Source organism: Salmo trutta, chromosome 12 (genome assembly GCF_901001165.1).
Source record: "Salmo trutta chromosome 12, fSalTru1.1, whole genome shotgun sequence".
Classification (NCBI taxonomy): Eukaryota; Metazoa; Chordata; class Actinopteri; order Salmoniformes; family Salmonidae; genus Salmo; species Salmo trutta.
Window position 1 is genome coordinate 30,286,077 of NC_042968.1, and position 22,698 is coordinate 30,308,774.

General features: G+C 42.4%; 1 protein-coding gene across 3 annotated transcripts; it reads right to left on the minus strand.

The window, feature by feature from the left end:
• Window positions 1–708: 708 nt before the first annotated feature.
• Window positions 709–20,593, minus strand: LOC115203330 (alpha-protein kinase 3). 3 transcript variants are annotated; one of them, XM_029767930.1, is made up of 16 exons: window positions 20,015–20,593; window positions 19,440–19,726; window positions 17,121–17,159; window positions 16,515–16,636; window positions 16,236–16,353; window positions 14,176–16,081; window positions 6,432–8,736; window positions 5,792–5,939; window positions 5,433–5,560; window positions 4,409–4,444; window positions 3,897–4,174; window positions 3,626–3,714; window positions 3,287–3,504; window positions 3,138–3,186; window positions 2,771–2,959; window positions 709–1,865 (listed from the first exon to the last, which is right to left on the minus strand). In XM_029767930.1, exons 2-16 carry the CDS (start codon window positions 19,574–19,576, stop codon window positions 1,742–1,744), a joined length of 5,886 nt encoding a protein of 1,961 aa, XP_029623790.1. In that variant the 5' UTR covers window positions 19,577–19,726; window positions 20,015–20,593; the 3' UTR covers window positions 709–1,741. The 3 variants fall into 3 exon arrangements, with proteins under 3 accessions (XP_029623790.1, XP_029623791.1, XP_029623793.1); XM_029767931.1 differs by lacking the exon at window positions 17,121–17,159 and having other exon boundaries at window positions 20,015–20,591; XM_029767933.1 differs by lacking the exons at window positions 709–1,865; window positions 2,771–2,959; window positions 3,138–3,186; ... (2 more) ...; window positions 3,897–4,174; window positions 4,409–4,444 and having other exon boundaries at window positions 5,433–5,555; window positions 20,015–20,590.
• Between the last annotated feature and the right edge of the window lie 2,105 nt (window positions 20,594–22,698).

Genomic DNA, 22,698 nt, shown 5'->3' on the forward strand with positions numbered 1-22,698 from the left:
GGAAGCTAAAATTACATTTCATCTTATCACAAATAGTTTCATATTCAAACATTTAATTTGCACAACAATTCCATGTGAATCTGATAACTAGAATGTGTAGACTTTCCCAGATACAGTTTATGTCATCCTGTCATCAGTCATAATGTCTCAGATGACAACCGAACTGACATCATTAAGTACCAACGCATATTTTCAACTGGTTTTATTACCAAAATATGGTTCCTTTCCCCCCACTTGTTTGATGTTCCCAGACTCTCTATGTTTAACAAAGGCTATTCAAGAGTCCTTCAGTAGAGTCAGAGAGAGAGGGAAGGGAGAAAGGTATTTATGGGGGGTCATAAACCTTATCCACAGGCCAATGTCATGACAGAGCTAAGTGAGAAGAAGAAGCAGAAGGTAAGTCACGGGCCTATACTGTCATTGTAATGAGGATCTATTAAGATACCTAAATATGAGCTCTTGTATAGCATGACATTACTTAAGTTATAGATAGGCTATGGATATATTGAATTAACCTTTAATAATGTGGTTGGGATCTGTTATAACACATTCATGAAATGCTTATAGATTATGGATATGTAGTCAAGGTAAATCATTACCCAAGTGGTACATTTCCTGCATTATTTATGACTGAGATACATTACATGTCAAATGGTTTCCAGGATAGCACTCAAAAATTCCTTGAGAAAAACACACCCTGGTCAATAAGAGGGTTAATTTCAATATATTTCATTTTAATTTACAGCCATTGCATCCAGTGAGCATTTTCTATGAATGTCATACACTGCAACATGAAAACATAGGCACATTTACAGTATAAAAAGCACCACGTATTTATTCACAGTGTCATGGAATACAATATATGGTACATTCTTAGGGCATAGTTTTCTTAACAGAACTATTATCCTAAGCACTGTGCACCATTGAAGATAACCTTTAACTCCTCAACAATCCCTTTAAATGTATTTTCCCTAGATGTTCATGTTGTTGGGACCTGAATCGAGCTGGCGTGCTAACCTTGTGAATTACTACTGTGAATTACTACTCCGAATTATCACTAATATGCAATAGGAATCCAGGTAGCCTACCATGTATAATGTGAAAGCTTTAGCCTAAAATTTTATGTGATCTACTTAATAAATTAAGAATGTATTCATTAGTGAAATTAATGTGTAATTTAATAATTTGAAGGACATACTAGTGTAGTCATTCATTTCATTATCTCCGATTCTGGCAACAGAGGCGACATGCCCATTAAAACCGAGGTGGCATTTCACTGTTTATTTTAACACAGAATTCATTAAAAGATGTGGATGAAGCCTCTGTCATTTCTGGAAACATTCAAGTTCTTCCTTCACCTGGCCTTCTCTTTCTCCTTCTGATCTCATCTTTCTTTGGGGACCCAGGGCTCTGTGTCTGTCTGTCTGTCTGTCTGTCTGTCACAGTCTGTCTGTCTGTCACTGTCTGTCTGTCTGTCAGTCTGTCTGTCTGTCTGTCAGTCTGTCTGTCAGTCTGTCTGTCTGTCAGTCTGTCTGTCTGTCTGTCTGTCAGTCAGTCAGTCAGTCAGTCAGTCACAGCTTGGAGGAGGGGTCACCAGCCTTTGATCCCAGACCGGCTCCCAGCTCCCAGAAAGCTCTGTAGGTGGGAGGACAAGTCTGGCAGTAATTCCATATCTGGTTCAGTATTTATTCTCTTTATTGAGAAAAGCAGTTGCTTGCTTTCTACGGCCGATGAAGCCATTCTAACTTCGGACAACATTGGGGACATCAACGGCCTTGTGCTTGGCGGTGGCTTTGCTGTCCTCTGGCTGTGCTAGCTTTCTGATCAGCCGGGGGCTTCCTGTGGCCTTCCTGGAGGGCTGGGGACTGAATAGAATAGGTACTTTATTAATCAATTTGGCTAGCACAGAAATTTGACTTCTACCTTTTTAATAACACCCCTAGACACACATGTTGAGAGGTTACAGAGTCCGCCACAGCGCAGCACCCTTGGATGGAGAGGATTTGGGGGTTAAAGGAAAACTCCATCCTAAAACTATCTTTTGGTATTTGTTTCATTAGTCCGTTGTTGATATAGTACCAACATGTTTTGCATGTCAGCAATCAAGTTTTCAAGATATGTAACTTTCAAAATACAGAAATATTGCCTGAATGATGCATTTTGCATCCTCTGATGCTGCGTTTGCATCATATGATGCAAAATGCATTATTCGGGTGTCACGTCCTGACCAGAAAAGGGGTTATTTGTTATTATTGTTTGGTCAGGACGTGGCAGGGGGTATTTGTTTTATATGGTTCGGGGTGTGTGTTTATGTAGAGGGGTGTTTGATTCATGTATTCCGGGGTTTTGGTCTATGTTCTATGTTTGTATATTTCTATGTCTGTTCTAGGGTGTTTAATTCTATGTTTAGGTATTTGGGATTGGGGCCTTCAATTGGAGGCAGCTGTTTATCGTTGCCTCTGATTTAAGGTCCTATAATTAGGAGTATGTTTGTTTTGGGAATTGTGGGAGGTTGTTTTTATTTTTTATTTTTATTTAAAAAAAATTTTTTGCATAGCTGTGTGTTGCCTGCAAGACTGTTCGACGACCGTTACATCGGGACAGATTTCTGTATTTTGAACGTTACACATGTTGAATTTGATTGCTGACATGCAAAACATTTTGGGACAATATCAACAAAAGACTAATGAAACAAATACCAAACAATAGTTTTTGGGTGGAGTTGTCCTTTAAGTGCCTTGCTGAAGGGCACAATGGCAGTGGTTCATACCTGGAGGAGCCGCCCATCTTGCGGTGGAGCAGGGGGCTTCTGGAGCCCTTGGGTTTGGCTGGGGTCTGCAGGGAGTCCTGTGTCTTCAGGGACCTCAGGCTGAGGAGGCCGCAGTAGAAGTTACACTGGTGCTGAGAGACAAACTGCTCAAACACATTGGGGTTCTCTGTGATCGTGAGACTTTGGTACCTGGAATAATAACAATAGATTCAATGTTGCAGATGAGTAAAGGAACAGTTTGTTGACAGAGCTTCGTGCCAGAGTTTGTTATTACAGTATTGTAATTGTAAATGGTCTATGTAGTCATGAATATCTCTAGAACACAATGTTCAGAAAATACAACAGAATAAATTATAGGCCTACCAACCCTTTCGATTTGATGGAAATTCCAACATTTGTGATCTTGAAGTCAACACCTGCAGCACAATCACAATTACAGTTCATTTCACCTGTTCTGTTATTCAGCCAAAGCATTGTCCTGGTAGAGTTAGTCATCCGAGACTATGGACACTGTACCTTCCATCCGAGTGAGCAGCAGGTTTCCATTGGTCCACTGGAGGATCCAGTGCTGCAGAGCACAACACTTCAGTGCCGCCTCTGAGCCAGTTCTCATGACCAGCCGGCCTGTAGCGTCCATCAGACAGTACCTCAGATAGACCCCCTTCAGACCAGACTCCACCGTAGCATGGGGAATGCTGTTGGCAGGCCGATACATAAGGTGGACTGGGATCACTCTGTGTAACCAAGAACATACACACACTGTGGTATGACAGAAGACTAAACAAAGTAGTGAAATAATATGAGAAAACATTGTTTTTATGTGTAAGTTTGTATCATTTTGATGATCTCACTCACTCCAGCGCTTCTCCAAAGGTTCCTATCACCCTACATTCCGCAGCAAAGATCTTGCAGTATTCACGAGCGATGTTCTGAATTCTACATTCCTTTTGGAAAGAAGATTGCATTCATGATCAGACAGAAAAACTTTAATTGGGTTAGGGATCAGAGCTTTGACTAAATGTTTTTGTGATTCCTTTCATAACATCAATAATATAATTACATTGGCCCAATTTCCATTGATTCTCTTTAAACATTTACTTTATGTAAAATAAGTAAAACCCTTCACCTGTTGGGTGATTGCCAGGTTCCTCTCGACCAGGTTGCTCTCCTCCTTGGCTCCGTAGTAGGCGATGGGGCTCTTCACCTTGATGTAACATGTGGCCCCAGACTCAAACACTGGCTCCAGCCCATAGATTACCTTCACTCTGCAGGCCTTGTGGGAGCAGCCCTCTCCTATATGGGCCTCCTCCATCATGATACGCCCAAAGAACTTACTTCCCCAGACGCCAGAGTCAGCCAGGCCCTTGGTGAACAGTAGTGGACTCATCTCTATCTCCTCTCCCACTGTAGAGAGGAAAGATAGTAACATCATCAAATATAATGCACTGGAAGTGGTATTATGAGGCTGCATCGTGAGCCACCTGATCCTGCAAGCTTACATGAATGGCTAGTTGAACGGCGCTAACCATTCATGTAAGCTTGGGGATCAGGTGCCTCGCAAGGCAAATGATGGGGTGTGACTGCACAGTATTAAACACCAATTAAATCCTAACAAATAATAGACAAATGTAATCTTACCTTCTTGATCCTCACGTAGAAACATGCCAGAGAGTACTGCAAAAAAGACAGAGTAGAAAGAATAAGAGCTTGCGAGATGCTAAGTATTTATATATTCCTGCTACCAGTCACTTTTCAGCCCAGTTTATGTATATCCACCTATCACGCCTACACTGACTTTCTTGCACACTCACACACCCACACTAACACCCACACACACTCACCACCATGCACACACCCACCCTCCACTTATACGGCTGCCATATTGTTTACTATTATTATTAAACCTGCTACCAGTCACGTTCTCCTGATCCCTGCCTACATGTACATATCAACCTTAACTACTTCAGTATTCCTGCACATTGTAAATGTGGTACTGGCATTGACCCGGTATATGTAAAGCATCTGTGTGTAGCTGGTGAGATGAGTCAGGCGCAGGACAGCAGAAATGAGTAATGAAAGCAATTTTACTCAAATATATCCCAATACACGTCGTAATAAAATACAAGGCCACACATACGGACCGCAAAACAATAAACAATTACTCACAAACAAACATGGGGGAACAGAGGGTTAAATAATTAACAAGTAATTGGTGGATTGAAACCAGGTGTGTAAGACAAAGACAAAACAAATGGAAAATGAAAAGTGGATCGGCGTTGGCTAGAAGGCCGGTGACGTCGACCGCCGAACGCCACCCGAACAAGGAGAGGGACCGACTTCGGCGGAAGTCGTGACAGTATATAACTTACATTCTTCAATTTATTTTGCTTCCTATCTTATTTCTTATTTCTTCAGTTTTTTTATACTATTTTGACATTGAATACTGCACTATTGGGAAGGGTTTGCAAGTTTAGCATTTCACTGTACTTGTGCATGTGACAAATTGAACTTGAAGGATATAGGAGATAAAACACGCCAGAGAGTACTGCAAAAAATTGATTCTAGTCAACAGAATGAAAAATAAGAGATATAAAGATATAGGAGATAACGTGTTGAAACAAGTCAAACTTCAGAGATTGAACTGAGACACTAGTGTACATACAGTCAACACTCAGTAGGAAGTCTGTTGTGTCTGTCCCGTATTCATTAGTGATGGTGCAGCCATAAACTCCACAGTCTCTGCTGGATGTCTGGACAATAGCCAACGCTACCTGAGTCTCATCTCCTGCACTGGGAAACACATAGGAGTCAGGGATGCAGAACAGCAAAATAAAGTTTCAGAAAGATCTAACTAAAGAATTTCTCAGCCACATGGTGTCTCTACAACCCCTTTACATTGTTGCCATCAGGAAAACCGTCTTTGATCATGATTATTTTATTGTTGAATCCCTTTTATGAACACTATTTTCCAAATTTTGGCAACAGCATTTTACGTCAAGGCAGCCTGCATGGAGGACTCACCTTCTTTTAACCTCAGCGATCTCCACCTCATCCCTGATCCACTTAATTGTGGAGTCACTAAGAACATTGAAGAACTGGCACCACAGTTTCAGATGTCCTGCCGCATCTGAGAAGGGCTCTCCTCTAATCTTCCTGATGACCTGAGGAGCTGGAGAGAGAGGGGGGAGATAAAGAGAGGAGGGGAGAGAGAGAGATTAGTGCCAGTAAGAGAGGGACTCCCGACAGACAGGCACAACTAGGTAAAGATAAACACTTTCTTATGTTTCAGCTTCCTAACTTTAAGTAATATGGATACTATTTCAGTTAAGCCTCCATTTAATCCCACCTGACAAGTAGCTGGCCCCATAGAAACAGAATGAATAGAACAGGCATCCCCAGTCAAATTGCCAGGTTTAGAGGGTGCAAGCCAGTTCTATTAATTCTATATCTATAACTGACGCTCCATCTCGTGACAGTGTCAAAGCAAACAGAGGAAGCACGAAGGCTCTCGACAGCACTCCCTACTGGAGCTTAGCCAAAGAAACTACACTGACTCCAATGGTTAATTTAATTGAATAAGACTAGCTACTCTCTAAAAGTATGCCAACATCAGCCACCCCTTTTTTTTACACTAAGCTGATATATCTTGAAAGGAGTTTACCTTTGAACGGGTTATGCTTGTCCTTCTCAGCTGGTTTCTCCTCAGTCTTGGTCGTGTCGGTTGTCTCCAGGGCAGGTTCCTGACTCTGTTTGAGGGTCTCTGGTGTTGGAGCCAACTTCCTCCTACTGAGCAGTGGGGAGCGTCTCTCTGTTGGAGGGGTGCGCTGGCCATTGGGGGGCTGCAGCAGGGGCGACCTGCGGGACAGACCAGGGGACATGGGAGAGGAGGACTCTGGGGATAGCCTGGAGCTCATCCTGAGGACCTCCTCTCTCTGGGGGTTCTGGGTGTCAGTGGGTGAAGCAACAGCTTCAGGGTCCTCTCCTTTGGGTTTCGGGATTAAGATTTTGCGTCTAGCGCCGGAGGCCAGCTCCTGTGGGGTGGCTGAGGGCATGGGGGACACACTGTCTGATCCCTTCAGCAGGCCAGTACTGCTTTCAGTGACTGAGACAGATGTTGAAGAGTCTGGCTTTGAATATTCCTCAACTTTCACCTCCTTGGATGGAGAGCTTTTGCTATCCAAAGGAATGGTAGGAACAGGTACGGACCCTTGTGTCTCACTACTTGGGGAACCCTTGGTATCAAACCTTCGTACAGTCTGAGGAACATCAGGTTTGCATGCTTCACTAAGACCTAAAATCATACCAGTGTCTGGTGAAGAGTCTCTCCGTTTTTCACTGACAGGTTGCAATGTTGGGGTTGCAATGTTGTTTGTAAATCCTGTATTTTTTGTAGAAAAACTTTGGGTCTCAGTGGCACTAGGAAGTGAACTAGATTCTGTTGAATGCTCCGAAATGGGAGAAGCACACCTTTTGTCTCTGCCATGTTGACTGCTGAACACTGGAGGCAGTGAGTGTGAAGAATCCATCCCTTTGACTGTATTTTCTAGTGTTTGTTGTTTCTCTGCAGTGAAGGTAACAGATGAGATGGATGTAGGAGGAACTGTAATGTCCAAGGACTTCTGCTCTGGAGTAACAAGAGAAGACTCCTTTTGACCATCCTTATTCGCAGCCAGACTAATATCAGCATTATGATCCAAAAGATGCTCCTGGTCTGTATCCATGACACTTTCAATGTCCATTACTATACATACAGGAGGATTACTGTTCTCTAAAGTGCCATCCATGTCAACAATAGAGATAGGAGGAATTACAAAAGCTTTAGGTGAAGCTTCAGTCATAGGACTAACTATGGGGGACTCAACTCGTTCTGATTCAGAGGTATTAAATCTATAATGTACATTTGAAGCTGAAATAGAACCGACAGACTTATCGGTTTCCTTCTTACAAGTGTCTTTCTCAGGTTCCTGCCTGTATTCGGTCTCATCCATCCTCAACTCTGGACTTTGCATTCTCACATCCTGTATGTCAGTTGATGGGGGACATTTAGATTGTTGGTCTGTGTTTAGACTTTGTATAAGGGGCATTGAAATGGTAGCTACTGAAATAAGTGCCACTGAAATTCGTGCATCTGAAATGGGTGGCACTGGACTTACTTCTGTAGGGGCACTTTTCTCCATTTGTGACCTTAGAAGCTCTGCAATAGACATTACTTTGGCTACAGGTGTTGGGTCTTTTGTTTGTTGCTCTGAGATGTTTGTGTTTGGGACACTTGTTGTTGTGCCAACCGTCTGTGATGTATCTGGAATAATAGGCTGAAAGCGGGGTTTTAGACAAAGATCTTGACATTCTGCTATCTTCAACACAGGTATACTGTTCTCATCCCATACAGACACTGCTATACTTTCAACGGTTTTCTTTTCAGGTGCTTTTGTAAGTCTTTTAATTTCACCTTCCTGAACTTTGCTAACTTCATAAACAGTTTCCATGTCAGTTCTTCTCTCATAACTGCCTCCCTGTGCATGTAACTCAGCCAAATTATTTCCCCGTACTTTAATGTCAACTTGTATTTCTGTCTCTCCAACGGTTTTTATAGCTATCGCAACTTGGCCTTGCTGGCCTACTGAGGAAACACTACACCCCAAGGTTTTCTCACTAACACCCGGGCTTTCCAGGGGTGACTTTAGTGGCTCTGTAAAAGGTAATGTATGGCTCTCATTTGATCCCCTGGAATGATCCTGTGTGCCCTGCGTCATTTTGTCTGAGGCCGATTGGCTCGGAGGATTGTGCAAAGTAGGAGACCGTTTGTTGGCATTTGCTGTGACTTCTCCGTCCGATGACGATGGAGAACGTTGTCGTGGCGAAGGTGATTGTCCGTCCAGCTTTCTCCGGATGGTTAGTATTACAGGTTCTTGCCCGACAGGTCTTCCATTCCACTCTCTCTCTGTCTGTCTGTGGTTCTGTGTAACCTTGAGGCACAATACAAGCAGAGACAGATTTCCATTCTGTAAATACTTTGCTGCAGTCATATCCATGACACATAAACACACATCATTGTTATATACACATCAAAAACCAGGGTGTAGCTTAAAAGCGTTATCTTATGAACAAGTCACCAAAGAGACTGCTGTAAGTGTTAAAGACTATGAAAATAACAACAAAGGCTTGATCTTTTCTCTGACAAACTGAAATCCATTCCACATCCACAATGTGCAAAGCTCTGTCGCCTGCAGATGTGTTTACAAGTTTAAAAAAAATGTCAGTATGTATTTATACAGTGAGGGAAAAAAGTATTTGATCCCCTGCTGATTTTGCACGTTTGCCCACTGACAAAGAAATTATCAGTCTATCATTTTAATGGTAGGTTTATTTGAACAGTGAGAGACAGAATAACAACAAAAAAATCCAGAAAAACGCATGTCAAAAATGTTATAAAATGATTTGCATTTTAATGAGGGAAATAAGTATTTGACCCCTCTGCAAAACATTACTTAGTACTTGGTGGCAAAACCCTTGTTGGCAATCACAGAGGTCAGACGTTTCCTGTAGTTGGCCACCAGGTTTGCACACATCTCAGGAGGGATTTTGTCTCACTCCTCTTTGCAGATCTTCTCCAAGTCATTAAGGTTTCTTGGCTGACGTTTGGCAACTCGAACCTTCAGCTCCCTCCACAGATTTTCTATGGGATTAAGGTCTGGAGACTGGCTAGGCCACTCCAGGACCTTAATGTGCTTCTTCTTGAGCCACTCCTTTGTTGCCTTGGCCGTGTGTTTTGGGTCATTGTCATGCTGGAATACCCATCTACAACCCATTTTCAATGCCCTGGCTGAGGGAAGGAGGTTCTCACCCAAGATTTGATGGTACATGGCCCCGTCCATCGTCCCTTTGATGCGGTGAAGTTGTCCTGTCCCGTTAGCAGAAAAACACCCCCAAAGCATAATGTTTCCACCTCCATGTTTGACGGTGGAGATGGTGTTCTTGGGGTCATAGGCAGCATTCCTCCTCCTCCAAACACGGCGAGTTGAGTTGATGCCAAAGAGCTCCATTTTGGTCTCATCTGACCACAACACTTTCACCCAGTTGTCCTCTGAATCATTCAGATGTTCATTGGCAAATTTCAGACGGGCATGTATATGTGCTTTCTTGAGCAGGGGGACCTTGCGGGCGCTGCAGGATTTCAGTCCTTCACGGCGTAGTGTGTTACCAATTGTTTTCTTGGTGACTATGGTCCCAGCTGCCTTGAGATCATTGACAAGTTGCTCCAGTGTAGTTCTGGGTTGATTCCTCACCGTTCTCATGATCATTGCAACTCCACGAGGTGAGATCTTGCATTCGAGCCCAAGGCCGAGGGAGATTGACAGTTATTTTGTGTTTCTTCCATTTGCGAATAATTGCACCAACTGTTGTCACCTCCTCACCAAGCTGCTTGGTGATGGTCTTGTAGCCCATTCCAGCCTTGTGTAGGTCTACAATCTTGTCCCTGACATCCTTGGAGAGCTCTTTGGTCTTGGCCATGGTGGAGAGTTTGGAATCTGATTGATTGCTTCTGTGGACAGGTGTCTTTTATACAGGTAACAAGCTGAGATTAGAGGCACTCCCTTTAAGAGTGTGCTCCTAATCTCAGCTCGTTACCTGTAAAAGACACCTGGGAGCCAGAAATGTTTCTGATTGAGAGGGGGTCAAATACTTATTTCCCTCATTAAAATGCAAATCAATTAATAACATTTTTGACATGCGTTTTTCTGGATTTTTTTGTTGTTATTCTGTCTCTCACTGTTCAAATAAACCTACCATTAAAATGATAGACTGATCATTTCTTTGTCAGTGGGCAAACGTACAAAATCAGCAGGGGATCAAATACTTTTTTCCCTCAGTGTAAGTATTCATACAGAGGCCCATTATCAGCAACCATCACTCCTGTGTTCCAATGGCAATGTTAGCTAATCCAAGTTTATCATTTTAAAAGGCTAATTGATCATTAGAAAACCCTTTTGCAATTATGTTAGAAGCAATAAAACTGGCCTTCTTTAGACTAGTTGAGTATCTGGAGCATCGTCATTTGTGGGTTCGATTACAGGTTCAAAATGGCCAGAAACAAAGAACCTTCTTCTGAAACTCGTCAGTCTATTCTTGTTCTGAGAAATTAAGTCTATTCCATGTGAGAAATTACCAAGAAACTGAAGATCTCGTACAACGCTGTGTACTACTCCCTTCACAGAACAGCGCAAACTGGTCTAACCAGAATAGAAAGAGGAGTGGGGGGCCCCGGTGCACAATTGAGCAAGAGGACAAGTACATTAGAGTGTCTAGTTTGAGAAACAGACACCTCACAAGTCCTCAACTGGCAACTTCATTAAATAGTACCCGCAAAACACCAGTCTCAATGTCAACAGTGAAGAGGCGACTCCGGGATGCTGGCCTTCTAGGCAGAGTTCCTTTGTCCAGTGTCTGTGTTCTTTTTCCCATCTTAATCTTTTATTTTTATTGGCCAGTCTGAGATATGAGTTTTTCTTTGCAACTCTGCTTAGAAGACCAGCATCCCGGAGTGACCCCAAACTTTTGAACGGTAGTGTATATATATGGACACCCCTTCAAATGAGTGGATTTGACTAATTTAGCCACACTCGTTGCTGACAGGTGTATAAAATTGAGCACACTGCCATCCAATCTCCATAGACAAACATTGGCAGTAGAATGACCTTACTGAAGAGCTCAATGACTTTCAACATGGAACCGTCATAGGATGCCACCTTTTCAACAAGTCAGTTCGTCAAATTTGTGCCCTCCTAGAGATGCCCAGGTCAACTGTAAGTGCTGTTACTGTGAAGTGGAAACGTCTAGAAGCAACAGTGGCTCAGCCTTGAAGTGGTAGGCCACTGTTCGTCGGGAACTTTCTGAAATGGGTTTCCATGGCCGAGCAGCTACACACAAGCCTAAGATCCCCATGTGCAATGCCAAGTGTCGGCTGGAGTGGTGTAAAGCTCGCTGCCATTGGACACTGGATCAGTGGAAACGCGTTCTCTGAAATGATGAATCATGCTTCACCATCTGGCAGTCCAACGACAAATCTAGGTTTGGCGGATGCCAGGAGAACACTACCTGTCTGAGTGCTTAGTGCCAACTGTAAAGTTTGGTGGAGGAGGAATAATGGTCTAGGGCTGATTATCATTGTTCGGGCTAGGCCCCTTATTTTCAGTGAATGGAAATCTTAACGCTACAGCATAGATTGACATTCTAGATTCTGTGCTTCCAACTTTGTGGCAACAGTTTGGGGAAGGCCCTTTCCTGTTTCAGCATGACAATACCCTGTGCACAAAGCGAGGACCATACAGAAATGGTTTGTAGAGATCGGTGTGGAAGAACTTGACTGGCCTGCACAGAGCCCTGACCTCAACTCCATCGAACACCTTTGGGATGAATTGGAACGCCGACAACGAGCCAGCCCTAATCACCCAAGACAGGTGCCTGATCACACTAATGCTCTTGTAGATTAATGGACGCAAGTCCTCGCAGCAATATTCCAACATCTAGTGGAAAGCCTTCCCAGAAGAGTGGAGGCTGTTATAGCAGCAAAGGGTGGACCAACTCCATATTAATGACCATGATTTTGGAATGAGATGTTCGACAAGTAGGTGTCCACATACTTTTGGTCATGTAATGTATCTAACAAATTAATCTTGTTTTCAATTTTGAGCTCTCGTGTTAAGTACTGAGTGCTCAGACATATTTACTAACTGGAACTTGGTCAATGGATGAAGCAATCCTGTTTCCCAGTTATAACTCTGTTACTATCTCACAAACTGTTCTTGACTTGACAGCTATGGCTTGTAGTCAAATCACTATAATTCACACAGGTTCAACCCCTCAGATAGAAAGATTTGAATACTGTCTAATAGTGCTACTGGTGGTGTAGCGTTGTTAAGCTGCACTCCTTTGATTATGATATGATTATTACTTCACTTAATAGGTCCTTTGATGAGCCACAGAGATGAACAATACCCTCACAAACACAGTGCAGTCCCACAGTACAGGACGAGGTAGTCTAATGTTTCGACCAGGTGCAGAGTGCATGTGGATCTGTTGTGAGATTGACTCCTGGTCTGAGCTCATGTTCCTTTAGTCTTAGATAAACATAACAGTAAGAGATATGTAACTCATTTGAAATAAGCACCAGATCTAATTGGTCAGCTGAAATTAGCACCAGAGGGATTGGCTCCGGTGTGACTTATGTGTCACTCCATCAGTGAATGAGATAAGTCCAGAGTTACTGAAAGGACCATTCACATTGCATCTATTTTGATTTCAATATCACAGAACTAAAATATGGTGTTGTGTGAAATAATAGTGCATTGCCTTTGAGGAATCAAATGACAAATTATATTGAAATGGGGAGTACATGAACATTTACAATGACAAGTACAGAAGGAAGAGTATGCTCTTAGGTTCACATTGTACAAAAATCTATTGTAGGCCTACTTTGGTTTCATTGAAACAAGAAAGTGCTTTATAACCTGTCTCTCTCTCTCTCACAGTGTTCACAGTGGAGTGTATGACAGTGGACTAAGCACAGACAGACATGGAACATGGAATATTTTTAGGTTTAGTGAGGAGACAATGTAATGTGGATCATTCAAAGGGGTGCTTTGATGGAACAGAGTGGACAGAAGTCTGTTTCAGCACTATTTTCACAGTACTTTGTTTCCATACCTTCATTTTCTTGGGTTCAGTAGAGGATGCAGTGTTTCAAAAAGCCCAAATAGTATGAAATCATAAATGTCTTCTTTGGAGAGAAAAAATAATCAATGCCTAAAATGATTTACAACTTTTTGGATGAGAGACAAAAAACGACATCATCTTCCTCTCTGTTTGCATGGCTGCGACCAACAGCGTAACTAAAAGACAAGGATAACGGTGCAGCTCAACTCTCAAGGATAGCAAAAATATTACCCATCATGCTCTCTGCCTCTATGTCTGGACCAATCCAAAACCTTTTAAGGCATCATTGCTGTACCATCTGTTCCATTGTGCTTTTCACTCTCATGCCAAGTGTTTTCCACCACCAAGACCATTCACAGTTGCCTTAAAGCCCCACACTGTCAAACAAGCTAAGATTGTTGACCTCTCAAAATCCTTATTGCACAAATCATACGCACAACAGAAGCCTTGAGGTACTCTGTGATTTCTATATTCATGTTTTCAGCCATTCGATATGTAGCAGTGGTAATATACCTGCTGTCCGTGCCATCACATGCATCATTACGCATACGTCTTGTCACACAGAGAGGGGCATACTTGTAAAGTCTAATAATAGCCCTGTGGGTGCTAGTGTTACTGATCTGATCTGGCTGGTGTGTTTTGGAAACGTTAGGCGCTCCATGAGCTCATAGGGACAGGGCAGAGACACTCACCTCCCCGTCCAGCTGCGCAGGCAGCCGAGACAAAAACACATTCTTTAGGCATGTGCTTGTTTCCTCCACAGACAGCTGATCTCCTGACTGTTCACACAGACGCTGAGGCAAGGCAGAGACAGCCTCGCTGCTCTTACAGGGTGATGTTAGTACTGACTCCACTGATTCCACAGCAACTTCAACTGCAGTTCCAGTTCCATGGATGGAATAAGTATCTGAGTTTAGCACCTCAAGCACTGATGCTGAATCCTTCCCCGGGCATTCAGTTTGACCTTTTAGGGGAGTAGTGGTGCTGTTTAGGTGTTCCAGGACAGAAGGCTTATTGTCTGTTACGTTGCTTTGATGGGTTTTAATGTCCTCTGGTGTGTTGCTCAACTCCTGTGGAGTTGTTACTGAAGGACTTGCTTTTGGTTCTGGTGTGACAGAGGAACTTGGTTGTGGTTGTAGATTTGGGGAAGGACTTGGTTGATGTGGTTTTGGTTGTAATTTCATTGAAGGACTTGGTTGACGTGGTTGTGGTTGTAGTTTCGCAGAAGGACTCTGTTGTGGTTGTGGTTTCGCATAAGGACTTGCTTGGAGTTTCTCTGAAGGACGTGGTTGACGTATTTGTGGTTGTGGTTGTAGTTGTAGTTTCGCAGAAGGAGGATCTGTTTGTGGTTGTGGTGTTACTGAAGGACCTGGTTGTAGTTTTACTGAAGGACTTGATTGACGTGGTTGTGGTTGTAGTTTCCCAGAAGGAGGATTTGGTTGTGGCTGTGGTTTTGCTGAAGGGCTTGGTTGTGGTTGTGACGTCACAGAAGGAGGACTTGGTTGACGTGGTTGTGATTGTGATTTCGCTGAAGGAGGACTTGGTTGTGGTTGTATTTTAGCTGAAGGACTTGGTTGTGGTTTTAGTTTAGCTGAAGGACTTGGTTGTGATGAGGTGACAGGAGGAACTGTACTCTGACTCCCCATAATATTGTTATTTCCAACCTTTTGGGTCACCTGAGCCACTGCAGCATTCTGACTCTTATTCCCTGAGATGGTTTCCCCTGTAGAGAGGAGCCCAGTAGAAGGAGTTTGTACAGGTACTTTCTCCTTCACTTGGACCTTCACTTCTTCCATTACTGACACAGTGTTGTTCAGTGGGGCTCTGTCAGACTGATTCATGTATTTTACACTCTCTGTCTTTGAGGCTGAAGTTTCAACAGCACTCTCCACTTCCAGGGCCTCTTCTGATGACCCCAGTGAGGGTGAGGACTCAACCAGACAGGGTGTCACACTGACCTCTCCTTCTTCACTCATCCCTCTCTCCTCAGGCTTCTTCCCTGCTTGGCTATCAGCCGTCATCCCACTATCCTCTCCATTGGAGATCTTTATCTTCTTCTTGGCTAGTGATGCTTTTGGTGTGTGTGGAGCAAAAGACTTCTGCACTGAATCGTAAACATTCGTCCGGCCTTTGTTGCTGCTATTTTCTGTAATGGCTGCCTGTCCATTGACATTGGAAGACACAGCCCTGTTAGATTCCCGTTTTTCTTCTCCCACCACAGGTGTATCCTGTAGCCTGGCCTCTGCCTCCCCAGCATGAGCCTGAGGTCTCTCCTCAACCACTTCATCCTCCATAAAGCTGGGGGCACTGAGGCTGGGGTCCATGGAGGACCGTCGCTTCCTCTGGGACCGGTCTGGACTGATGGTCCTCAGTGTCTCCTGCCGACTACCAGGAGACCCGTGGTTCTCCTTGTGCCACGGCTTGGTCTCTTCCAGCTCTCTGCGTTTGTTTTCGGCCTTCAGTTTGATTTTGGCGAAGTACTGCTGGTGGATCTTGTATTCACTCATTGTCCCCACCTCAAGGACTCCAGAGCAGGACACAATGCCTTTGTTGTTCCTGGCTGACGCCTGGTAGATGGCTGCATCCTCCATAGTGCAACTGTAAAGAAAACAAATTATAGATACTTGTATTATACAGTTGCTGCACAATTTTGAAAATAATATTTGTGTGCATCAATATAAACCAAACTGACATCAATATGATAACGTTTAACATCTTCAATACAAATGACAATTATGATCTTGATACATACTTGTAAATGTGCAGTGAATGGTTTTGTCCATTGCAGGAAATGTTGTATTTAGGTAGTCCACAGTATCTGTCCAATTGCAAATCATCTTTATACCATGTCACTTCTGGAGCGGGGTGACCTGAAGACAAATAGAAACCGAGAAACAGTTATAGAGACTACATTTCACACTTACTGTACAATGTTCAGATAGATAATAGTGGTTAGCAAGTACAACAACAAAGTATGTAGGCTATTACAAACAACGTATTGCGCCCACTCACACACCAGAGGAGAGTTTACCTGACACCTCACAGGTGAACTTGATGCTACAGGTTTCAGATACGGCTCTTGACTTTAATGTCGTCTCAAAGGATGGCTGGGTCTCCTCCGTTAAATGTGCCATAACACAATGTAGTGTGCTCCTGCATAACACACTTAGTTACATTTTCAAATGTAAACAAATGTCTCTCACCTGGTCCAAAGCTATTTTCTAAATATGTAATCTTCTATAAAGACAATGGAAGATAGCCAAAATATATGGAATATAAAATGCAATAGTTTGTCAAATATATAAAGACATTTTTATCAACACACTCAACCCTACATACTGTAAGGTAATGTGATTCCATATCCTAGTGATTTGATTTCCATGGATTGTCTTGCTTTCCTTAAGAATTGCAGAGGTCAAAATGGGTGTTATGTAGTTTGTGATGCAATATCTGGTGCAATCCAATATCACTATAATCAAATATCAGCCAACATATTTCACCAAGCACACATTGTTCTATCTTTCACCCTCAATGTCATTATGGTGAGGCAACATAAGCCAGGCTAAAGAAAAGCTAAAAGATAGCAAGTGCAGGTGTTAGTTGAAATGAATTTCATGAAACAAATACATGACAGTACCTTGATGGCCTGTATTGAGAATAGCTGTGACTGGAGTAGCTATGCAGAGAGGAAGCAAATAGAAGCAGCTTATCAGGCACAATGTATAGGCGTTCTGGCATGAATGAAGATGGACTAAGAAGTGTTCTCACATAAACTATCACCAATTGTCATGCTTTTAATTGGTTATCAAATGCCCTTAATTGGTTATTACATTTAATTGGTTTTCAAATTGGTTATCAAATTCCCATCAAATTCCCATCTTTTAGTCCATATGAAATTCATTTTACAGTAATGAGACATACAGTTGAAGTCGGAAGTTTACACACACATAGATTGGAGTCATTAAAACTCGTTTTTCAACCACTCCACAAATTTCTTGTTAACAAATTATAGTTTTGGCAAGTTAATTAGGACATCTACTTTGTGCATGACAAGTAATTTTTCCAACAATTGTTTATAGACAGATTATTTAATTTATAATTCACTATATCACAATTCCAGTGGGTCAGAAGTTTATACACACTAAGTTGATAGGCTAATTAACATCATTTGAGTCAATTGGAGGTGTACCTGTGGATGTATTTCAAGGCCTACCTTCAAACTCAGTGCCTCTTTGCTTGATATCATGGGAAAATCAAAAGAAATCAGTCAAGACCTCAGAAAACAAATTGTTGACCTCCACATGTCTGGTTCATCCTTGGGAACAATTTCCAAGCGCCTGAAGGTACCACGTTCATCTGTACAAACAATAGTACGCAAGTATAAACACCATGGGACCATGCAGCCGTCATACCGCTCAGGAAGGAGACGCGTTCTGTTGTTGCATCATGTTGTGGGGGTGCTTTGCTGCAGGAGGGACTGGTGCACTTCACAAAATAGATGGCATCATGAGGACGGGAAATGATGTGGATATATTGAAGCAACATCTCAAGACATCAGTCAGGAAGTTAAAGCTTGGTCGCAAATGGGTCTGCCAAATTTGTGACCCACTGGGAATGTGATGAAAAAAATAAAAGCTGAAATAAATCATTCTCTCTACTATTAATCTGACATTTCACATTCTTAAAATTAAGTTGTGATCCTAACTGACCTAAGACAGAGAATTTTTACTAGGATTAAATGTCAGGAATTGTGAAAAACTGAGTTTATATGTATTTGGCTAAGGTGTATGTAAACTTTTGACTTCAACTGTACATGACTCTATATGAATATAGTGCTTTCAATACAGAATGCAGCTATTGAAGGCTCATTACTGAGTGACATTAATGCCAACAAAAACTGCATTTGTATTCAGAAATGTATTTTGAATTGAAAATGATTGAATTCAGATTCCATTTCTGTAGGAACAAATATCACTCCATACACCATAGCGTGCAACATCTTAATTGGTGGATATGTCATGCCTGCAATCATGGCCATAAACAGAGTGTTTAAGTGTAGGTCTAGTCACTCTGTCTGGTGTTGTCATCTATTTCAGTCTCTCGGCCAGATTATTAAGATAGGGTGCTGCTAAGGCCATGGTTTATTTGATATTTTATTTTGACTGACTATTGCCTAGTGTCTACAGTGAAACAAAATCAAACCACTGACAGTGGAAAAACACTAAGTGACGTCAGCAAGTATTACATGACGATACTATCTGTATCATTAATATTTTCTGAATTATAATTAAGAATACATGTTTTCACTTGACTTGATAGTTTTGCAGTACGCACTTGGCCATAAGTAGACATACCCAGTAGTAGGAAGATTGGATTTTCATAAACTTTTCTTGTATTTGTAGGATGCATTTTGGAAGACGGTTTGCCTTTACACAGGCTCATGCAGTGAGATGCAGTTTATTTATAAAGAGCTGAGAGCTGACCTTCATGGTCATAGATTTTTATAAGCCGGTAGTGAGTGTTGCCTATCAGCTGGCCATTCAAACAGTCCTAAATGCAGTAAACGACACCATGGAAACCAACAATGACTTTGATATGTGGTTGACTCATCCAGTTACCTTAAGATGAATGCACTATAAGTGGCTCTGGATGAGTGTGTCTGCTAAATGACTCAAATGTAAATGTTATGTAAATATAACTAACACAACTATCTATAACTAACTAACACACTGAGAAATCATTTCAATCCAAGCCATCCAATCATTTTAATTTAAAAGGGCATTATAAATTCAATGATTATTGTTTTATTATTAAGACCTCATAATGCAATGATGCTGAATCAATGGTTAAACTTCACTTCGAAAGGAGAGGGATCTGGTAATAAACATATTCTAACTTTCTTGTTGCTTGTTGAGGTACAGTAATATTTCCTGTGTTGAGCTGAGGGGTTGTGTACCTGTTTTCAGGCCTGACATCAGAGAGATAGCTGCGGCTGCAGGCTCTGCTACTCCCTATGACATCATCTCCATTGTGGGAGCTGGACCTCCCGTCCCCCGCAGAGTAGGAGCGTGTCATCAGCCTCCTGGAACTCATTCTCCAACAGATAGAGTTTCTCTTTCAAACTTCAATTCCCAGGCGAAACTTCCTCAGAGAAGGCAGCAGATGATGATGTACACCCACCAAACAAATGAGGTTTTCTTCTGTGGCTGTAATCTGTTATGGTCTAAATCTGGGCGATAGCAGCTGAAAGAGAGATAAAGATGACACAAAGTTATTTTTAATAACAAGATACAAAATCAAGATGATGCCCTTTTTTGGTAAATATTTATGAGCTTGAAAACATGTTTTAAAAAAAGCAAACACTTCTATTGTCTTCATCAATTGTAGTGTAATGCCTTATACAATAGAGACTGATATCAGACACAGAGATGTTTGTTCAAAGTAATGTTGTTATGTTCAGTTGGTAACACATCCATTATATCATCATTCATGGACAAGCTATCTTCCATCAGATCTCTGAGGTAAACTCACCATTCATAGCTTTCCTTTTGTCTCTTTGTATAAGGACCCACCACTCTCTCCGGCTCAAGGCACTGTGCAATTTCCAATCAAACATGAGCATGCGTACCCTGCCAAACCTATTTATAGCAGGCCTACAAATAGGCACAAGAGCACATCACATTTTCCAAAACTAGCCTTCGAACCATTTTAAGTACAATACCCCACCACCACAAGGAAAACTCCATTTGGGACAGAATCCGTAGAAAAGAGTTTTGATGATATCCGTTCCAGCATTGTGGAGGAGATAAATCCATATGGAACAATGCTTAGTCAGAAGCCACAAGGCCATCTAAGAGTTGGTTGTCCTCCAAATGTTACGAATTGGGTTAAGCAAGTTAGGCCACAACGAGTTTGTGACTTGGTTACCATTGGAAAACGTGCCCTCTAAAACAGCAGAGGGTCTTTCATGTGGCCCAATGGGTGACTGCGCTTTTTCTTCTCTTAAACAGCGTGCATGCTTAGTGCTTGATACAGCCTGTGGTGCTAAAGTATCATATGACCCTGTCAATCAGAATGATGACACCAGCCTTAAAAGTCAATTTAAAAGAGCTGTAAATTCAGGCATCCAGTCCCATCGCTCCCACTTTCCAAACATAAAAGTGTTTGGTTACACTGACTGACCTTCCACAGCAACAAGCTTGTTGATCCTTCATATGACATATATACTGGACAAATGTGAGTCTAAATTCAATAGAACGTTTTGCTGTGGTTACTTCTCTGTGATATGTTTATGCTACTGATATAACACGTAAACAAGTGCTGTTCTTAGTGAGTTTTTCACAGAATTGCCGTGCAAGTTGTGAGTTTCATCATCTGTTGGGCTGCTGTTTGGTTAAGCTGTGATGACACTGTTCGACCACCCTGGTCCTTGCCTGTGCTCTCATTGTGTTGTGACTGACACTGTTCTGTCAGACCCCCAGAGGAAAAGCAATAGGAATAGAACAGCCTTATATAGTCCCTTCAAGGTCTATGGGTGTGGGTGGTACATTGCCATTTGCTCATCCAACTGATGGAGCACAATGAAAATACACACAATATCGTACATTTTGCGCAAAATGTACAAAAAAAAAATCACATATGGCCATCAGTGTCCCCTCCAAAAATGTGGTGCATGATGCCTCATTTGTGTGGTTCTAGGTCATTAGTGAGTCAATGAATGGACAACAAATTCAAAACAAAATCAGAATAACTAAAGGACATTACACTTTTCACCTTAACTTGCATTCTCTCCAGCATACCGACAACTCAACATGCATCTCAGTGCACTAGGGATTAGGGAACGGAACTGGCACTATCACTATGAATTCCCAGATTTTTTAGTGAGTGACACTTAAATGAAGTTCAAAGATAACAATCAAAATTCCTCCCATGTTACTCTGCATAGACAGTCATCAGATTACACATGCATACGTGCCTCCTGCGCTGCTATTTTAAATGACTCTTTTTAAAATGTCCATTGCCGTGTCTCAGTGAGTTCCAGGCCCTGTATTTTACATAGCAGGTTGATGCAGTGTGTCTCTGCTTATTATCAAACTGAATTATTTCACTCTTTTGCTTGCTCCCACCACCACCACCACCCTGTGATGACGGACGTACATGAACTGGACACACACACACACACACACACACACACACACACACACACACACAGCAGCTGGCTCACAGCCCTCAGTCAGAAGCCATGGTAGGGACAAAGAGGGAGGCCCTCGGCTAGCCTGTGCCTGGCTGTACATTCTTAGAGGGGTGTGTATGCTGCTATGCTGCTGGGATCAGAGCACAACACAATGTGAAACCACTACATAGACCAATAGACCACGAGGCCGTGTCACATGACCCTGAAACACCTGGCCTATGACGTAATGGAAGGGATTTTCTACAAGATGTGTGGAAAGAGAGATTGACAGATTGTACAAGGGTCTCAGATTATGTAAAATTTGGTTGATATCCTCTTTGACCTCACAGAGGCTGCCTTGGATAAATCGTTGGTATAGTGGACGTCTAAAGTAGCTGTGACACCTTGATCTGTTTCACCTGTCTTTGTGATTGTCTCCACCCCCCTCCAGGTGTCACCCATCTTCCCATTATCCACTGTGTATTTACACCGGTGTTCTCTGTTTGTCTGTTGCCAGTTTGTCTTGTTTGTCAAGTCAACCAGTGTTTTGTGTCTCAGCGCTTGCTTTTTACAGTCTCTCTTTTTTGGACCCTCCTGGTTTTGACCCTTACCTGTCCTGTCTCTGAGCCCGCCCGCCTGCCTGACCCTGCCTGCCAACCTGTACCTTTGCCCCACCTCTGGATTATTGACCGCTGCCTACCCTGAGCCTGCCTGCCGTCCGGTACCGTTGCTCCACCTCTGGTTATCAGACCCCTGCCTGCCTTGACATGTCTATTGCTTGCCCCTGTTGGATTATTAAACAAGTGTTAATTCGACGTTGTCTGCATCTGGGTCTTACCTTCATACCTGATAGTAGCTTTTGTTACACCATATGTTTTGCCCACTGATTATGGAAATAGAAAATCACATTATTGTAATTATATTGAATTTACAGCTGATTTATGATAATTATCCCATTGCATAAATGAGGAAACCTGATACTCAGACGTTACGTTATTATTTGTGTTGACCTCATGGTCTGGATCAGATGGTGGGTTTGAAA